The sequence below is a fragment of the Rhinolophus hipposideros genome, assembly GCF_964194185.1.
Source record: "Rhinolophus hipposideros genome assembly, chromosome: 14".
Lineage (NCBI taxonomy): Eukaryota > Metazoa > Chordata > Mammalia > Chiroptera > Rhinolophidae > Rhinolophus > Rhinolophus hipposideros.
In genome coordinates this window covers 16,277,314-16,298,804 of record NC_138060.1, presented here as the reverse complement: position 1 = coordinate 16,298,804, position 21,491 = coordinate 16,277,314, and the positions used below count along the sequence as shown (strand labels likewise).

Genomic DNA, 21,491 nt, shown 5'->3' with positions numbered 1-21,491 from the left:
ACAATGTAAATATTAAGTCACTATTGTAATTGAACAAAATTCTAATAGTTTGAGCAGAGACTTATTTGGCGAGCAGTTAAAAATATCTATCCTCCCTAAAACTCCAAGAAATTTTGTTAGAGGCATATTTACTTGGTTTTATCCATATGATGGGCATCAGGTCAAAGAGAAGTTTGGGATATTGTTCGGCAAGTAATCCACTGTGAAGAGAAATTGACATATGTTTATTAGACGAAATTTGCTATTTAGAAATTGCAACTTAGATATTGGCTTTTCATACAAGAGAATACCAGAGATATGCATGAAAAAAAATGTAAAACAAAAAAAAATCCCACGAGAACAAACAACAAAAACAATCCAAGATAGAGGCAATGCAGAATCGAGAGAAACCAATTTATGGAAAGGCTATGTACAAACAGTGGATAAATATCAATTCCACCATTTTTTAAATGCTGTCCATATGGCAGACACTATGCTATTACATTTGACTCTCACAATGATCTTGTCCCCGTTTCTATTCCTATGTCACGGGTGAAGAGTGGAGGCTCAGAGAGGCGGGGTACTTTTCTCACAATACCATGGCTCTTCAGTGCCAGTGTCAAGATTCAAACAGAGATCTGCCTATCTAGAAAATGTGGTTTCTTTTCCGTGTGTTACATTATTTATTTGTTGGTTTGCATATTTGTTTGAAAGGAGGGAAGAAAAGAAGAAAAAGATGAATACATACATAAGGAAAAGTAAGTTAAGCGAAATGTCAGTAAAGTGATGAAAAAGAAAAAAGAAGTGATCAAATAAACTATGTGCACATAAGTCTTTGCAGAACCCTATCTTAGAATTATCTCTGGAGAACCACTCGTGCTTCTTCTTAAGCAATTTTCCCTGCCAGGCCTTTAACCCTCCCTTGAGAGCAAAGTCTAAACGTGACTCTGGAAATAGAGGATTATGCTTATTAATACACTGTTAAAAAGAGCTGGGCTCCTAGAGAAATAGTTTCTCCCTTTCTCTCTTACCCCCATATTTTAAACAGGAATAGCATTGCTTAGTTTCTTAAGCTGGAAATTAAGTATTTATTTTAAATATTTATTTATTATATCATCAAAATACAAGAAAAAATTTCCATTCATCTGTAGAAACGGAAACTTTATTACAACCGTAAATTGTTTAAAAGTGAGATACTCCTACACATTACAAAATGGAAGGCAACTGTTACAAAACAGTTAGAAGAAGCAGGACAATAATTTCCATTCACTTTAATACTGGTAAGACCACTGAAATATCAACTAAAATTGTTCAGGATCTAAAAATATTCACTCATCAATTGCCCCAGCCTGAGTAATGATTTATGGCAAAAATTCTGATATTATTTATTACTTGCCATATTCCCTAGAAAAGACGACCTCGTTGGGAGAAAAAAAATGGCAGCAGACAGCTTATCTTATCTAAGATTCAGCTGCAATTGAAGAGGTCTTTGCAGGTAAAACTACTGACCTTGTTCTGTCCCAGCGTGCTCCATCGAGATATAAGCCATGGATATAAACACCATCTTCTGGTTCTGTCTCAGATGTATCAGAAGGAATAACCTGAAGGGAGAGCCACACACTAGTAATGGTCTCCTGTCAGACAATTTTTGTCTCATAAAGAAAACATTAGTTAAATCTTCAGAACACATTCATGGCAACTCCACTGTATTATAGCTTCTTAAACTATAAGTTTTTCAGTAAAATGTAAATGTAAAAATGTATAATACAGTTTTTTAAAAGCATTTTATCAGGCTTTACTGTACCTCACATTAATTTTTGCTAAAATAGAAGAGCAGCAGAATAGAATTTGAATTGAATATCGAGATACATAAAAGTTCTATCATAGAGATAGCAAGACAAATATATACTTTCTTCATGAAAATCAAAGAATGAAAAGAAGTCAAATTGTATATAGTGGGCTATAAAAATATGAATTCTACATATCCTCCTTGCTTAAATATATAACTTTGATATAATGGTATACAGTGGAGTTTAAGGAGTTACTGTACCTCAAATTCATATCCTAGTAAATCAATAGGGATGGTATACTTTCTGGCATAATTCTGCATAGCTCCAGTTAAAAAGGCTTGGGTGAAAAAGAAACCTGAGAGCCAAAACACGCAAGGTTTTCCTGAATTATACCAGTCCTATAATGGGAAAACAAAATACATTACGTTGATTTTTTTTCAACTTACCCAAGTGTCATCTGACATACAATCCCTGATTCTGGTGTTCATGTGTGTTGCCTATACTTTCCATCACAAGACTCTCTTTCCTGACACTAATCATATAACCTATATCTTGGCCCTCCGAGCTCTTTTCCCCTTCTAGTTACTCTTGGAAAATCCTAACTCATTTTAACATTAACCTGAATAAACCAAAGTTTGAAAGATTCAAATTTTCTGCAAAAAGCCAAATGTAAATTAATTGGGGATTTATTATATTATTTAATCCCACTCAAAAGCAACCACATTAGAACTCTTACGCATTGTCTAACTACAAGCCTTCTTTGCTGATTCCAGTACCTTTCTTCACCCTGTTAAATTCCCTGCCTCCACGCCACTGCCCCCGTCCCAGTGTAGATGGTCGTGGTCTTCTTTCTGGATCAACGTGTGTACCTCCTTCTTGCTTTTCCTCTCTCTACTCAACACATCTATAACAATGCTTCCAGAGTTACCTCACCACACGTGGTTTGGATCAGCGTTATCATCCTCCGTGATCTACTACTCCCCCACTAAATTAAAGTGTAAACACACCTTAGTCTAAAAACCTTAGTCTCTTATTCAAGATACTTCACAATCCAGCCCCAAGTTATATTTCCAGCTCTGTCTTTTTAAGTTACCCTTCAAGCATCTTACATTCTAATCAGAAGGTAACCATTTGCAGGTCTCTTCTCTGCACTGGGTGGACATCTGTTTTTTTCTGCTTATGGTAAAAGTGAAACTACTCTTACGTGCCTCTGGAGGACAAACCCTCCTACACGCTCAACCCAAGCACTTCCGGTGGTGGAGCTCCACCTCCTGGGGTGGGCATGGGATTCATGCTTATCCAATCAGAGTGACTGATTCAGGAATGGACATGTGACCCAATCAAACCCACAAGTATCAAGATTCTTGCTGACTTTTGGGGAAAAGACTCATTCTCAACTCTTTGAAGTTATGTGGATATGAGGCCAGAGTTGCTGTCGCTATATTGCTACCATCAGACGGGAACCTAACTGACTGGAGTTAACCTACAGATACCAGAGCCAAGAGATGAGGTGCAAGAAGCCAGAACCGGGTAACTGTGCTTGCATCCCAGATCAAACCCTGCCTGGGGCCACTTTACCACCTGGATTTTTCAAATATGCAAGGGAACAAACTTTATATTTGCTTATGTCACAATCTGCACAACAGAATCCATCCTTAATTATATAGTGCCTTTCATCCCACAGCTATCTTTAAGTCCTCTTCCGTTTTTGCAGTGTCCAAAACCATTCATCTTTAGACCCAGTTCAAATGCCACTTCATCCAATAAACAAACTCTGTTTTCTGAGCTAAAAGAACCCTCTCCCTACTTTGAATTCCTAGAACATTTTACATGTTGGTCTTTTATGACACATCCCTTACCATACTGTATTACTTTTTTCTTAAATCCATAGGCTATCTCCCTATAAGCTGTTGGCAACTTGAAGGCAACTTGGCAACTCTGTCCAACAACAAGGTGCTTTGGACAAAGTGGGGTCTCAATTCACATTTGTTCACTGAACAGGTGAATCAATAAAATGAACTTTGTCTCTGAGTGAGCAGCACACCATGGGAAGAAGGCAGTTTTGCTTCCTAGGAAGAAGAGAACAAACCACTGCTAGAGATGTTGCAACAGTACAAACTATCAGATGAAGAAGAGGTAGAGAAAGAGATGGAGTTTGACAAGGGCACAAGCCAGGCAGAACCAGCACATGTACAAGAAAGCTGTAAGAACTCACAGGCAAGTGTATAAAAAAATGCCCTTGCTCACTCCAGGGCTGCATTTAGCCAACAGTGTCATGTGACTGGTCAGCTCCTTACATACAATCTCTGAATTAACTACCACTAACTGAGTGCTTAGTACACACCAGGCACTCATTTAGTCCACAAAATAACTCAGTCAGTTAGATAATATTCCTCTCATTTTATATTTGAGGAAACTGGGTGTAGAAAAATGAATATCTTGCTCAAATTCACACAGATACTGATAGATCCTGGATTTAACATGAGATTATAGCTCGTGTGCAAAAGAGCTTAAAAAAATATACAGGAAGGAGAAAGGGAAGATAAATACAGTAAACGGTTGGAGAGAAATGAGAAAAGGATAGAAAACTCCAGATGACTCATTTGCTTAATTTGTTAACTCTAAGAACCATTAGGAGGTGAAGTCAAGAGTCCAGGAGAAAAAAAGATGATGGGAAAATTGTGTAGCTTTTGTAAGGGTTAGAGAACAATGGGGCAGGTCCATTCAGGGGAAGACTTGTGGTGAAGGATGATAAAGGTGCTCGATAATGAGTGAGACCTTACTCACCCAAATGGAATGATTTCAAGGGGAAATCCAAATTTCAGAAAGCAGAGAGTTTGATATGAACTTTTATATTAAAAACAAAAGGAATCTGTCCAAGGCTATCCCAGCTGGCACCATGCCAGGACCCTCTAGGGGACCAAGCTAAGACTCTTCAAGGCCCGTCAAGACAAAGCAGTGCACGGAAATGTAAGCAGTTTCAGAAAAGTTTGGGAAATGGACTGGAGTACAAAAAAAAGTAAAATGTGGCAAAGAGAGGATGGAATTAACTATATGTCAGATGCTATATGTCAGATGATAAGGGTCAGAAAGAGGCTGGTATATCCAGGAAGAAGTCAAAGATATGATGAGACACGGCTAGGAATCACCCAGGTGTGACTCACCTATCAAATTGGAAAAGATAAAAATAAACACTAATTCCTGAGAAACCGGCACTCATATTCACTATTGATGTGGATACAAACTGAATAATTTTTCTATAGGATGACTAAGTAATGTATATCAAAGTCTTAAAAATATCCAAATGGAATCAATCAAAACATTGAAAGAGTAAGGTACCAGTGACCAACAGGTATTTTTCTAGAAACACAATGATGGTTTTACATTTGGAAATGTAGTGATATAATTCAATGCAATAAAAAGTTAAAGAAGATAAAAAATAACAATAGCAATAAATGCTGGAAAGGCATTTGATAAAATTCAACAATATCTGATTTTACAGTCCACATTTACTAACTGCGTACCACACACCATGGACTGTTACCCTAAGAAATAAAAGTGCCCATTTTATGGATGAGGCAACAGGCTAGCAACTGGCAACTCTTCTAGAGCCTAAACACTTAAAACTCCCATTCTATAGTGTTTCTTTTGTTAAATGTATAATCTACATTAAAAAGTTCCTATAAATTAATTGTTAAAAAATAGTCTAGGGTAGCCGGATGGCTCAGTTGTTTAGAGCATGAGCTCTGAACAATAGGGTTGCCGGTTTGATTCCCACATGGGCCAGTGAGCTGCGCTCTCCATACTAGATTGAAGACAACGAGTTGCCGCTGAGCTTCCTGAGGGGCGGCTGGATGGCTCTGTGGGTTAGAGCGTGAGCTCTAAACTATAAGGTTGCCGGTTCAATTCTCATATGGGATGGTGGGCTGCGCCCCCTGCAACTAAAGATTGAAAATGGCAACTGGACTTGGAGCTGAGCTGCGCCCTCCACAACCAGATTGAAGGACAACGACTTGGAGCTGACAACGAGAGAAACACACTGTTCCCCAATATTCCCCAATACAATTAAAAAAAAAAAGGCCAGTGCCAGATGGTTTCATTCATCACTCATGCTTCACTCATTAATTAAAAAAAGTCCAAAAGGAAAAACAGCTTAGCTAATGAAAAATAGCCTAGGTAATGAACTGGCAATTCCAGAAGAAAATATAAATGGCAAGTACACATACTAAAAAAAGCACAGGCTCTCTAATAAATAATCAAAGAAACTTAAATTGAAACAATAAGATTGGCTAAAACTGAAAAGAAAGGTATGAGAAAGCCTGTCTCCCCACATCTTCACATGCACTGTCTATTTATGATTAGCTTCCACAGTGAAACAAACACCTAAAGGTCATATATCTATGTGAATTTCCAGAAAGTATTTTTGGGGCTCTCTTTACCCCTTACTCCAGCATGAACATCAACCATAGGATGGGGGGTGAACTGAGAAATTAGGAAGGAAAAACAGTGCCTGCCCTATGCTTGCTTTCCTGTGCCCTGAACAACCTTTAGTGGGTGTGGAGGAGGGGCAAGATTTCAAACCACTCATCCTTTTCCTAGTTCTATAAGACCTAAGAAGCAAATGATTTTAGACAATGACCAATTATTCATAAATCCAAGCCTCAGGCTCTTTTCATAATTTGCCATCAGTATTAAAATCATAAGATCAGTTTGAACCACAAACTGAGAATATCCAAAACTATATATGTCACATATTACTTGGGTTTGGGTAAAGTAAAATTTTGATTCTCTACTCAGTACTTTGAAATGTGTATAATTTTCAATATTCTAAAATTTGGGTTAGATTACCATGAAACTACTAATCATATTCCATTCAACTCAAAGAGATTCAAGTGACCACAGTCAATTTCTAATATCTCCCCAGTCAACCAAAAAATAAAATTATATATATGTATATTATATATAATCTTTTACCTGTAGAAAGTTCAACCGGGCTAGAAAATCTGTGACATAACTTCCTAGGGGTTTAAGGCTTGGGTATGATCGTTGGGCCCATATTTCTGGAACTTTTCCAAGAAGCAAACTACCAGAGAGTGCTTCTAGTGCAGAATCCATTACAACCACACCCTTAATAGCTTTTTCAAGGTCCCGTAGAGTGTTACGTATAGTTTTAGTTAAACTGTAAGGAAATAAATTATGTCATCAAACAATATATAAAGTAAATGTCAACACAGAATGTCTTTCCAGAAGAAATAGTAGGAATCTCCACAGCTTTATGAGGTTGTTTCCCAAAGTATGGTCACCTTCCACTTGGTAAAGTAATGTAATTTTATGTTACACTTATGTGGAAGTTTTTCGTTTTAATAATAAGAAATATTTTAAAATATAGAAAGTAATACAACTAACTTTCTGGGTATTATTGCTTAGGACCAGGCTAATTTAAGAAGAGAATGCTTTATGGAAAAATATAATGTAGGGCCGGCCGGGTGGCGCAGGCGGTTAGAGCTCCATGCTCCTAACTCCGAAGGCTGCCGGTCCGATTCCCACATGGGCCAGTGGGCTCTCAACAACCAAAAAAAAAAAAAAAAAAGAAAAATATAATGTAAATAATATTACAGGTGACATGCAAATACAGAGGGTGCCAAAAAATGTATACACATTTTAAGAAAGGAAAAAACTGTATTGAAATTGTAATACTCAATATGTACCAATAACAAAAGATGAATACAAGTCATGTATATACATTTTTTTGGCACCCCCAGTATGTTATAGTTATAAAAGTTATGTAGAATGGTGAAAAAATGCAGAAAAAGTTATAAAGGTGTTATGCAATGCCTGAAACTTGGAAAACACTGCATCAAAACATAAAGTGCATATTCATTCATGCACTTTCAAATACTTTGCTTCCCACTTAGGCCCAAACTACTAAGAACACCATAAATACTCGTATATCTGCCATGAAGGTTTTTGGCTAGAAGTCCAAGCAATTGAGGGATAGTATGTTATTATGTATAAATACATATGGTGTTTGTATAAGAAATGCTGAGTTAAGGCATCATAGTGTTTTAAAATGTTTTATTTTAAAACGTAAACAAGTCTGGAAACCCAAATAAACTTGGAAACACTTTAGAAAATTCATAACCAAAACAGTCTCCATTCCTTAAGCCAGTGTTGAACTGTAGAAAATTCAACTTAAAAAATTGAAAGTAAATAATTTGTTTGTTATCATGGGGTACCAAATCAACTTAGATTAGACTCAGGAAGAAAAGGGAAGTATATATATGTCAAGAGGTAGGAAAATGTCAGATGTGACTACACATAAGCCTAGTTAATGCTCATTCTATCTTTAGCTCCTGATGAGAATAGTAATGGATGGGTGGGAAATTCTGATTAATAAATATTTTTAACCAGATCTCTTTTGCATCATCATTTTTACACTATAAAACATATCCTTCCTTCTGGGGCAGAAGGTCATGCAATTAAATTAAAAATTAAAAGGGAGAAAGTTCTAAAGAAATGGCAGGTTTTAATAATTTTTTTTCTTAAAATTTTAAGTCAATGCCAATGTGTCTTTTTAACAGCTTTGGTTGGTCGCCTTCTAAATCACTGGGGATATAGATCCTTACTTGTTAAATCTTTCCATTTCTTGTACTAACACAGTATTCATGCTCTCTTCATATCTCACAGGATACTTCCATAGGGCTGTTTCAATGTCAAAATCGTTTGGTAGCTAAGAGAATAGATTTTGAAGATCACATATGACTCTCAGAATGCATAATTAGTTTCATTCAGCTACAAGATCACTAATAGTTAACATTGTGCAGTTACTATGTTCTAGGCATTGTGCTAACTGCTTTCCATACATTATCTCATTTAATTCTTACCATACCCTCTTAAGTGGCCATTATTCCCTCTATTTACAGATAAGGATGTTTAAGTACAGAGAGGTTAAGTAACTGCCCAAGGGCACACTGCCAAAAAGTGATCCATTTAAATCCACAGGCCTCTAACTCCAAGACCCATGTTCTTTACTATAGATAGGATATAGCACTTTGCAGAAGATACCCATTTCTGAAAAGTTGTGTAATTTCCTTTCGTACACTGAAACTTATTTTCCATTGATAAAACAGATGTGCCATCTCATAACTGTTTTTTATTTATTTCCAATCAATTATCAACTGGCTCCAAATAGTTTAGCGAAGGCCACTATCAAATAATTAGTGTGTGAATGTAGCAGGGTTCCAGGGCACAGGGAGAGAGAAGGCCATCAATTGTCTGATTTCTATGCGGCATGGCAAGGATGCTTGAGAAATGATAAAGGGGACTTTGGGACTGATGATCAAGCCACAAGACATTGGAATTCATACTCCTTAAGGGGCAAAGAAGTTTTCCAATCAGGGAAGTCCCAAACTGAAAAAGTTGAGCTGCCCAGGGTGTCCCCAGATGATGGTCCCTGGGTGGTGTAAAAGAATTCTTCTAAGTCACACTAGGCAGTGTCACTCAAGGTCCCTTGGGCTTAGCACAACCCCTCTACCTCAAATAAGCCCCAGATTCCACTGCCAGGTAACTTCCTGTTAGGGATCTTGTAAGAGCCACCATTCTGCAAGGGTGAGGATCTTTCCCCACAGAGGAAACTGCAGAAACAGTAACGGGTCAGGGATGAGAAGAGGCAAACAACAGAAGCAGCAGCCTAGGGCAGGAGGCTAGTCTGCTTTCACGCTGAGGGCTGGGTCACTGAGCAGTGCTTCTTCCCTCCCTTATCCAGTGGCTGCAACCAGGTGTGTGGTGAGTAGGCTCTTCTTAAGGACTGGTGTCAGACAAGGCTACCAACTGTGGGAGTCGAGTAATGGTGCTGTCCATGGGCTTTCAAGGCAGATGGACTATGGGCCAGGTTCTGCTATGTCAGAGCGCCTGACTAAAATATGGGGATAATTGGCGCATTTACCCTGAGCCAGTGGCGGGGAGGGGCGAGGGAGAATTGTGAAGATCGGTGCTTAAGACCATAAATCTTTTTAAAGTTACGTTAAGACAGAAAAAAAGGTGAGAATAGAGAGTATCATTCCACTTTACTAGTAGGGCTAGGTACACTGGACTGTATTATAAAAATAAAAAAGCTATAGCAGCTAATTTAGTGAGGCTCTTATCTCTCTGTGACCCCTTATTTCCTAATGTAGAGATTAAAAACTATTCACTCCTCGATCCAACAAGTTCAGACCATTTCCTCCATTTTTAAAAAGCATTATGCAAAGTACCTTAAATTCATGATCTCTTTAATGTTCACAAGAACCTTATCACCTGACATTACAGATTTGGAAACTAATGTTCAGAAAGGTAAACTATCTTGCTCAAGGTCAGAATGCTCCTCAATGGAGTTTTCAGATTGTCATTTCAGTACCATTTTGATTTATATCATATTATAAGCAACATATTTTAAGCTAAACATTACCTTTTTGAGAATATCTTTGGTAATTTCTAATAGAACCTGGTCAGTACTTCCAGAGGATCCTGTCTGTTCAGAGCCTCCCTGGGTGAGGAGCAAGGACTCAAAGAGGATTTTCGTTTGTTGAAGATCTTTGGAGATATCAACATTTTCATGTAATCCAAATATCTCAGGGTGTTGAGTAAATGGAAGTTTCTATCAAAATAAATTAAGCAAGCATCACATTTTCACTGAATACATTAATTCATAAGGTAGACACGTGCAAACCAGAGGGTTAAAAATCAACTAAATAAACAATAGAGAAATTGTTCTAATTTTTTATAATAATTAGAAACAAAAGGTATTGAAATTTGATTGAAGCCATAATACTTATCAAACCCTATCCATTACCAAGGAATATTTCACTGTTTGCTTTTTAGAAAATTCACACTTAAATCTAACACTACTTTCAGTGACATCAATTACCTTAATGAATTCAATATAATCATTATAGGTGCCTTTAGGAGGAGCAAAATAGTTTCCACTGGGAGAAAACTTATAATGACGGCTTTCAATTATGTGTGGATTATAAAAGTCAGCCAGCATGGTTAAGAGGAGACGTCTGTCCCAATCATCTGTCACTCTTCCTCCATAGTTACACTCCCCAGTCAGGTAAGAGATAGCTTCAAATGGAACTGTGTCATACTCATTTATAAATAACTGAAACAAAGGAAAAAATAAAATGAGAAAAACAAAGTATTTCACTTCATTTCCATTTTAAGATGGCATTGAGTATCTATCTATCTATCAATCAATCAATCATCTATCTATCTACCTACACACACAGAAGTGAGGTTGGAAGAATCATCATTCTGGTTGTCTTTGGGTGATCTTTATGAGGCCACTTGTCATAAAGGCCCTCATCACAACAAAGAAGCAGAAAAATATTAATATTCTGTGATAGTCTAGTTAGATTTATATATGTGGTAAAATATAACAGAAATAATGGGAAAAGTATTGGAGTTGGACAGACCTGAGTTAAATCTGACCTCAGCAGACAAGTTCACTTCCTATCTTTGGTTTTCTTAAAAATAGAGATAATACCAACCTTACAGGGTTGCTGTGAAGATTAGAATTAATATAAGTAAATGTTCCTAGTTCAAAATCTGAGTTAGTAGAGATTTACAGTGGATATTTATTCTTTTCATCTTTTCCTTCTCCTTCTTCTTTTTTTGGAGGGGGCCTGCTGACCACCTGAATGTCTCACATTCTGAGTCTATAGAAACTGAGAAAGCTGGCCACTCACTTTCCCAGCTTCCCTTACAGCTAAAGCTTAGGCCTGTGCCCTGGGCTTGACTATTCAGATACATCTAGACTGAACTGGGGTGTAGTAAGCAAAGAAGTAGGGAAAGCAAAGAATCTGTTATAACGATACAAGCGGGCCTGCAGTAGACCAGAGTGTGTGTGGTAGGTATGTGAGCTGTGGTGTCTAATATTCACCAAGCGTAGAGGGGTTGCTCTTCCCAGACATGGTATGATTCTAGATGGGACTCTGGATGCCCTGGCTTTCCAGCTGCCTTGGGGATTCTGTGACCTACATGGTATTCTTTCAATAAATTCCTTTTCTACTTAAAGCAGACCGCCTGCTTCTGTTGACTGATAGAGGTATTTGTAGATTTGACTGAGTGGAGAAGAGTAGAGGATAGTGAGGACCTATATAAAGCCAGCGCTGAGGAGGGTACTGCAAAAAGACAAAGAACCAGGGTCCTTGATGACAACTATTGCTGAATCAACCAACTCCAGAGCCTGTCCTCCTCTGTACTTTTTAAAGTGAGATGATAAGTTTCATTATGATTTAAGCCAGTTTGAATAAGGTTTTCTATTATTTGCAGCAGAAAACACGTCCAGATGGAAACAGAGCTTCATAAACTACAGTTATAACTGTAACTACTGCCTCCCCATCTATTAGTAGTGCTGGGAGAATTGAATAAGTTATTCTCAGCAAAGGGCTTGATCCACAGTTATCCTCCATTAGTGTTAGTTCCTTTCTAATTATACCTGTAGTTGTCGAATACTGATGCGTAAGTCTGATTCATTAAATCCATATGGAATATTCCAACCAAGAGGACCAAATTTCTTTCTCTCTTGCACGAGGGCATGAAAAAAACAAACTCCGAACAGCAACTTCTCCCACACCTTTAATATAAAAATTATACAATAAAAAAATTCTGATCATATTTCCATCAGTAAAATGAGGGGCATCAGTGGTATTTTTCATTGTAAGGTTCTATGGCTACATAGCTCTACAAACTCTTATTTAAAAAAGACATGCTAACAAAAATAATGCTTACTATAAAAAGTATTAACCTTATGACTTAACATCTCCAAAGCGAAACGAACTGCAACAATATTAAACTTTATTAAAATGCAATAATTCTACCATTTACCAAAGTACTGGTTCATAATACTTTGGTATTGTTCACAGATGTTTATAACTTCAACACTTAAATGTTATCCTATAGACTCGCTGGCATATGCTTGAGACTACCAAGTGCAGGAGAATAATTAATCATGATATGAATAAACACACACACACACACATATATACCAATATATAGTAACTGACTTTGTGGTTTTGCATTTGGAGATCATTTCTGAAACCACTGTTTATTTACTCTATCCATGACATCTTCACATGTGTGACATGTATGTCATATGGTCCTCTCACTAAGCCTGTCAGTGCTCTGGAGGATGGCCGCCCAGCCCTTTGAGGTGACCCCAAGTAAATTTCAAGTGAGCTACACAGCATGTATTTTAAGTTAGACCATCTAAAACAGCTCCAAATGCAGTAAAAATCCATCCAGCTATTTTCATGTGATGCAGTGGTAGAAACTGTTCGTATAATATTAAAATGTAAGTACACCATGGCTTAACTAAATAACTATATTTTTGAAATGTTGTGCATAAATCAAAGCATATTATATACATATTATATGAATGCTGTGGTGATATATTTAACAGGGGAAAAACCTTTTCGCAATGAGAGCAATATCCTAAGTTAGGTATATTTTCCACATATTTTCACATAATGGGTTTTCTTAAGGAGGTGATAATTACTCTACATTTTTGGCCTGGGCTTGTTAAGCCAAGAAGGTTCCTGTGGTATCAGAGAAACCTTAGGAACAGAATACAGAAAGAGGCATACTTAGGGTAAGATGCTGTCAGCCCAAGATGAGTCTGAACACACAAAGAACTGTTTTCTACAGCTGTGGCTGAAATTAGATGTGGCTGAAATTAGATACGGGCTGAATAGATGTGGTAAGGGGCATCAGAGGAATTTGCCACAGTTCTGTTATCTAGATTTTTTTTGAAAACAACAGTCTATATACTCTAAAAATTCTCTTAAATATTAAAGAATTTATTTAAGAAAAAACCTTTTCTGATGGCTGCTATTTTTTTCACCCCCAATATTTGTTTTTTCCAACTGATTTCTGAATTATATTTTCCAGGGTACATTTTGTGATGAACCCAAGGGGATAGCAGGATGATACCATCATCTACCTAAAGATGACAACACCAACCCAGCATCAATGGGGTACGTCTTTTGGTTTGTTTTCTGTGATGTGGGGCTGATTTGTGTTGACTCATCCAAATTCCTTAGCAAGGCATATGAAGATGTGCAGTCTTATCCCTGTATTCCTTCTCACTCTTATTTCCACCAATCAAGCCAAAATGAGCTACTCATTGCTCTTTCAACAGCCCTGTCATATCTGTGCTTTTAGACATACTTTTTGTGCTTACTTCCTCCAAGATGCTTTTTTCAATGGCTAACAAGAGTTAATCACATAAAAGTGGGAAGAGAGAATGAACTGGGTACCAAGTCCCACCTCTAATACATATTAGCTATATGACCTCAATATTTTACTTGATGTACCTGACTTTCCTTATTTAAAAAACAAGGTTGTGGTAATAATACTTACGTTAGAGGGTTATAAGGCTTGTATATTTAAACTACTTGGAACCTGCTGGTGTTCAATAAATGCTTGTTCCCTTTCTCCCCTCCTTTCTTTCCCTTTTGTCCTCTCGTAGTTGATAATACAGTCATGGCAGTGGTTCCCACCTGAGTTAACATTTGAATTTCCTTTGTTATTTATTTACTTACAACAGTTGTTGAGCTCCACTTTTGACTTAGTGAATCAAAATTTTAGGAGTGGGGCACAGTAACTTTAACAAACCCACCAGGAGTATGCGGGTTGTGCTTGAGCTTGCCTTGCACAAACTTCCCTTGACTAGAATGTAAGCTCCATGAAGACAGAGATTTTTATGTTTATGTATTTCATATGTTTATGTGTTCATCACCATATTTCCAGTTCCTAGAAGAGTGCCTTATACCTAGTAAGTGGTTCAAGAAATATCTGTTGGATGGATAGATGGTTGAATAGATGGATGGATGAAGATATAAAAATGTATCCTTGCCCTTAAGGAGAATACAACTGAGTATAGGAGACAGATATAAAATTAACAATTAACTAATAGAAATGCTAGATAATTCAAATGCCAAAGATGTCAATTTACCTATGACTATAAAGATCTTATTTACTTTCAATAGTCAAATGATTATAGTTTAATTTATTGCTGGCCCAATGGTCATAAATCAGCCTTACCAAAGGGCATTCCGGCTATTTCTGGGAGCCTCCAAAGGAGTTTCACATGTGCCTAAAAAACCAGTCTGCTACAGAAACCCTAGGGCGATGGTTCTCAAAGTGTGTTTCCAGTGATGTTTCAGCATCAGCGTCGCCTAGGTATGTGTTAGAACTGGAAAATTTTAAGCCCTATCCCAGACCAACTGAGTTAGAAATTCTGGCAATGGGGCCCAGCTAGATGAATGTGACGCAGGTTGAGAACCAATGTCCTAAAGCATCTACACTCTTTTTCTCCTCTCATCCCGGCTCTCATTTGTTTTTAGTACCAGAGAAGTGGCTTGGTGAAGCCTTACCCATTGCCTCTGTTCATCATAAAAATGATAATACATGGCAAGCGTGCTGTCTTTGGATGTTTTACAGACCCCAATACTTGGGGTGCCAATGTTGCTTGCTCCATGTTGTAATACAGGAGGAGAGTGCTGCTGCTTTAGCTCAGTGCCATTCTTTATTCTAAGCCCCTCTGCGTGTGTTTAGAATCTTTAAAAGTTTCCCTTCTCTGCTTCTGGCTACCTCTCCTCTAATGGCAGGAGTTCAAACTCTGGATGGGGATCAGACACCATACCACCTTTTCCATTTTAGGAAGGTCTCTTCATAGCTAAAACCACCAAGTATCCCTCTTTCTTCCACAGTTACAAATAAAATTATTGCTCACAACTAGGGCACACAAAAAGTATCATTAAGCAGAAAGAAACTAGCTGGCTGCCAAAGAATTCAATCCTTTAGGCAAATACTCGTATGATAAATAGCACGTGTTGGAGGTAAGGGCAGGGCATGATTTTCCTCTCCTATTGATGTTTTCTTCCATGTGGGGAAACCTCGATTAGTGTGACGCCCCTGGATTTTCTCCATCCTTGTACTCACTGCAGGAAAAGGGTGTGACCTATCTGATCAGTAAACTCGAGAAACACTAACTAGATATGTTTTGTTCAGCTTCTCCGTTTTCTCTCTTAGCAGTGAGCTTCCTGCAGGGAAGGAAGATTTCCTCTGTTTCTCTGCGTGGATAAATCTGCTTAATTCTGGGTTCAGTAATACGAAATCCATTGTTCATAGATATAAACTACATCTTCCTACCTATTCTATATCAGTAAGTAAGGTTATAATTGGTTTCCCATATGTTTATACTTTTTCCTATTTCTTAATTGGCAAGAATTCAGGCATGGAAAAGTACTCCTAAACTTCCCCATAACCATGTGCAAAACTGTTTTACAGGGACACACTAAAAAGCATTATTAATATGTCAAAACATTATTGCTAGAATTTAAGATCCATGAAGGCAGATTTTTTTGGGGGGAGGGCTGTCTATATTATTCTCACTGGTTTCTATCTAGCACCCAGGATAGTGCCTAGCATACATATTCATTGAAAGAATGAATAAATTATATGAAAATAGTTTGCTACTTTTGGATCTTAATCAAATACACTATTGGACTTTGATTTACAAACTAAGATACATTCATTTACTCAAAAAATATTTATTTGACTGTCTCCTATTTGGGAAGCAGAACACAAACTATTGAAAATAAAATGATAAACAAGATAGGTACAATATCTGTCTTCTTAGGAAATGTCTAAAATTTAACATTATTAAATAAAATACTTATATTTCCATATTTTATCACTGTAAAAACATATTTTAAAAGTTCTAAAGTGAGAATATTACCAGTTCCTTTCCCTGGCATCCACTGAAGAACAGAGTATCAGAAATTGGATCAGTGAGATATGATTGGAGGAGATTTAGCCGAAGACCCGTCGGAGGTTCATTAGTCATTTTTACTCCGTTCTGTAGAATTGTTACTGGGAACTAAGACAAAATAAACAGAGAGCATTACTCAAGATAACCAGTTTGAGTCCTAAAAATGCATACATCAGTGGATTAAAAATAGGCATAACAAAGGATTCCAGAAATATTTTTAAAACCTCTTAAGGTTAAGCATTAAAAGCTTGATCAAGTATATACAATGTAAGAGCTAATTAAATGTACTGAACTCCATAAGAAATAAACATACTTTTGGAGATGGGTAACTTGTGAGCCAAAGCCTAAAGGATGAGTTACAGACTTCAGAGCTAAAATCTTCACATATTTTTTCCAACATGGGCATCCAGGAGACAGCAAGGTGACAGTTCTGCAGGCAAACCCAAGTTCCTTCTTCCATTGCTGCTTTAATCATTTTTGTTGCAATTGGTCCTTGTCCCTGTCCCAGTGAAATAGCTTGAAATTTATTTCCAGACATAGCTTTATCATTTGCAAATTTCAGCAGGCCTAAGAGGGCACAAAACAATGGCTTCATTGCTTACTCTAAAATTATAAAATATGTCTTATGTTTCAGTGATAGGTATTTAATTGTGGAAAATTCTAGTTACCTTGCCTTACAAATATCTGATTCACTAGCTAATTTATAATCATATAAGAAATGGACATTAAGTGTGATGATTTATTTATAATTTCTTTAAAGTTTACAGTATATATACTTACTGGCCATGGGATCTGCTCCTGGAGATAGCACAAAAATTAAGGGAATGGTACAATTTGAATCCAAGTAACTCTTTGTCAAATCGAATGGTGGAGGCTCTACAAACTTTTTCCCTAGTTTGTCTGTTACATAATTTGTTATAGCTGGAGTTATCTGTTAAAGAGAGAAAAGATATGATCTTTAGAGTAATTTTGTTTTCACATAACAACTTTGATTATTGCTGAAAACCAACAAAGAGTAAAATATGAGTCTAATGGCCAAGAAAAGCATGTAGCATATATAGATGAAGTGCTAATTTCCCTAACACATAAAACATGTCTATAAATTGATGGGACAAGACTAACAATTCAAAAGCAAAATGGGCAAAGAAGATGAACCGTTTATAAAAAATGAAATAGAAATATATCTTAAATGTATGAAGAGATGTTCAACCTCATTTAGTATAGCAAAGACTTCAAACTGTCCCCCTTGTCTCCTTTTGGTAATAGAACCCCAAGTTTTCCCAAACTTTCTTACAGCTAGATGTGCTTATGAGACTAAGTTTTGGCCAGACAGATACAAGTAGAAATTATATATGGAGCTTCCTGATCATATTTTTATAAGGAAGTTCTTTGCCTTCAATACTCTCTTTTCTTCTTCAGCAGATGTGGTGTTCACGAGCCAGTTTCAATCTTGCTGATGAGGACCACACTCAAACGGACTTTTCTAGCATGAGAGAAAGAACTTGAATTTCTGAACGATCTCAAGAACAGGGCTGGCCTGCCAGCCCTCAAGCATTTGCTCTGGGATGTTAGGAGAGAGAGAATTTAATTTCTATTTTATTTGCACTACTGTATTTTAGGTCTCTTTGTTACAGCAGCTTAGTCTATACCCAAGTATTCACAATAAAATACAAATTATAACTATACTTGGATACCATTTTTACCTGTCAGATTAATATATAAATGGGACAAAGATAGCCTCTGTGTATTCACTCCTAGATTGTTTATTTCTTCACAGCAGGCTGAAACTCACTCAAAAGCCCACTGGCACCAAACTCAAATTATTACATATTCAGTTGTTTTAAACATACCCCAAATAAATGATGCCCAACATATGCTACTTGTCAATAAGATGAGCCTCAGGACATTAAGACTCCAAGATTCTGCTGCCCTTTAGAGCTCTGATCCAGAGACTAGACATCACCTAGATACCATGTAAGCCCCCCTCTTGCTTGGAAGTTCCCTTGCCCTCCTCCCCTTTAGAGTAGTGGACTCCCCCCACCAACCCCGAACCTCTTGACAAATTCCTGCTGAGAGTGACTTCTCCCACCCCAACATGCAAACCTGTCAGAGCATGATTCAATGAAGTTCATGTTTGCTACTGCCCCTCATGGTCATATCCTTTTCCTTGATCAGACCCCAAATTCCGCAAACCCTCTGCATAGATTGTTAAAGATCCAAAAGTTTGGCAATATACTTTGTGGGCAAAAGTACGGGTAAACACACATTTTCATTCACTGCTGTGGAAGAATAATCTGGTATAACTTTCATGGAGGACAATTTGGCAATATCTAAAAAACTACAAATAGGCAAATCCACTGACACAGAAATTTCATTACCAGGAGTTTATTCCGAGAGGGAGTTGCACACGTGAGAAATGACTTTTGAATAAGGTTTTTCATTGTAGCACTTTTATAATAGGTAATCTATCAATAGGAACTGGTTAAAAAAATTATGGTATACTCATATGATGGAATACTACATAATTATGAAAGAGAATGAGAAAGCTCTTTATGAACTGATAGGGAAAATAAAGATATGCAAAACAGTACATGCTATAATTTGTGTTAAAAATAAATGGAAAAATTGCATGTGTGCATATTTATGTGTGAATAAAAGTGTAACAAGAAGCAGGTGACAATACTTGCCTGAGGGGAAGGATGTTGAATAACTGAGAGATGGAAATTGGAGGTTATTTTTTCACTATATTCATATATTCATGTGATTCAAAACAATGTTTCAGTTTTGAATCACAGGAGTATGTTACTTACTTGTTAATTATATTAAAATTAATTAAAAATAAAAGAATGCTATTCATCAACATTAGCAGCAAAAAATAAGCACAACGAGGTTGTCGGTATTATCTCCTAAAGGCTGGAGAACTTTCTAAAGTGAAAACTGTAGGAATTCAAGGAAAAGAGGAGAGAATCACAGGCTTCTCCAGTCCTGGAAGATTTGTAGAATAGATGGGAAAAAAGAATGGAGTCTTATATGTGAATAATTTTGTGTAGGTCTGAGCAACTCTGTAGTTTGAAACAGTGGAAGTTTCAAGGAGAAGGTACAAACGGAATGGCAGGAAAGAGGTCTGATTAGTCAAGGTAACAAAATTGTCAAACTATACTTCTGTCATTATTCTACTGGTATTGAAAGGCCACGGAAGGTTTTTCAAAAAGGATTCACAACAATATAGCAGCTTTTTATTTCTTTCTTTAATAACTTCACATGAGCAATGATGAAATCTTTTTTATCCTTTTACCATTAACACTGTGTGTAGTTGTTACCTAGAACAGTAGACTTTCAATATACATTTTAAGGAAAGGGAGATGCTAAGGACACAGAGACCTTGCTTCCCATTAATCTACTTACTGGCCAGGGGCAGCGCTCCCTGAGATGAAGTAGCTGCAATCAAAGGCGATAGTTTTCTATAGAAAAAGTACCTTACTCCAGTAATTTGATAGAAGAAAAAGTAATAACACTTTTCTATTCTTACATGAAGGATTTTGATCCTTTATGTAAGATACTCGAGAGAAGAAATTATGGAGACTTGAGCAGACCTGGGGATGGGCTTTGTGATTATTAATTTTATGTGTCAATTTGGCCGGGACACAGAACCCAGATTTTCAGTCAAATACTCGTCTAGATGTTGCTGTGTAAAGATGAAATTAACATTCATATCACTAGACATTGAGTAAAACAGACTACCCTCTATAACGTGAGTGGGCCTTGTCCAATCAATCAGTTGAAGCCCTTGTGAGAAAAAAGACTGACTTGCCCTGAGGAAGAGGGAATTCTATCAGTGGACTGCCTTTGGACTTGAGCTGCAACATCAACTTTTCCCTGGATCTCTGGCCCACAGATTTTGGACTTGCCAGCCTCCACAACCACATGAGCCAATTCCTTAAAATCTGTATTTCTATCTCTATCCTTAGCTCATTTCTATCTCTACCTCTATCTTGAGTGCTGCTCTAGCTCTAGTGCTAGCTCTAGTTCTCTCTGTTCTATTGGTTTTGTTTCTCTGGAGAATCCTGACTAATGCAGGCATTAACTGAACTTAGTTTAATTCAGTTCAATTAAACTCAATTCACAGACATTTATTGAGCTTCTACCATTTTCCAGGCACTGCTTTAAGTCCTGGAGATAGATAGCAAAATAAGACATGGGTCCTGACCTCAAGAAGTTCACAGTCTAGTGGGAAACCCTAACAAATAGACAATTACTGTATATTCCAGTGTGGTAAGTGCTGTGATGTTTAAGCACAGACTCCTAAGCATGCAGACAAATAACTTCACACTTGGTAGTGAAGCCACATCTCCATTGGCCATCAGGGGACCATTCAGTGGAGTGCAAATAGGCAGGTGTTTCCCACATACAGATGTATACATTTCTCAGTTTACCATGAACAAGAGAGGCTATTGATGATAAAATAATGAATAAAGCATTGCTATGTCCTTCAAGGGACTTACTGGATAGTGAAAGGAATATATACATATACACACACCTATCAGGTAGGAAAGAATGAGTTAAGTTTTAATAATGGACAAAGGTATTTCAGAGTTAGGGTAAGGAGTAATACTCAAGGGTCAAGTAATTATGTAGGCCTCTGAACCTACTCGGAGACTGAATGAAACATTAGATAATGCTTCTTATCAAACTTTACTCAAAACATAACATATAAAAGAAAGACAGGAAGGAAGGAAGGAAGGTAGGAAGGGAGGAGGGTAGGAAGGAAACAAGGAAGGAAAGTACAAAGGAAGCAAAGAAAGCAGGAAAGAAGGAAGGAAAGAAGGAAGGAAGGAAGGAAGGAAGGAAGGAAGGAAGGAAGGAAGGAAGGAAGGAAGGAAGGAAGGAAGGAAGGAAAAGAAAGAAAA

At 37.2% G+C, this 21,491-nt stretch overlaps 1 protein-coding gene across 1 annotated transcript in view; it reads right to left on the bottom strand.

Moving 5' to 3' along the window:
- DNAH12 (dynein axonemal heavy chain 12) overlaps positions 1-21,491 on the bottom strand; it is a 175,544-nt gene that overhangs the window by 1,330 nt on the left and 152,723 nt on the right. The window contains exons 63-73 of the mRNA XM_081072623.1: positions 17,365-17,515; positions 16,898-17,151; positions 16,552-16,692; positions 12,247-12,384; positions 10,675-10,908; positions 10,216-10,404; positions 8,396-8,499; positions 6,744-6,948; positions 2,030-2,167; positions 1,489-1,580; positions 133-200 (exon numbers count right to left, since the gene is read on the bottom strand). Of these exons, the coding sequence (XP_080928749.1) occupies positions 133-200; positions 1,489-1,580; positions 2,030-2,167; positions 6,744-6,948; positions 8,396-8,499; positions 10,216-10,404; positions 10,675-10,908; positions 12,247-12,384; positions 16,552-16,692; positions 16,898-17,151; positions 17,365-17,515 (1,714 nt within the window). The remainder of the gene's footprint in view (positions 1-132; positions 201-1,488; positions 1,581-2,029; positions 2,168-6,743; positions 6,949-8,395; positions 8,500-10,215; positions 10,405-10,674; positions 10,909-12,246; positions 12,385-16,551; positions 16,693-16,897; positions 17,152-17,364; positions 17,516-21,491) is intronic.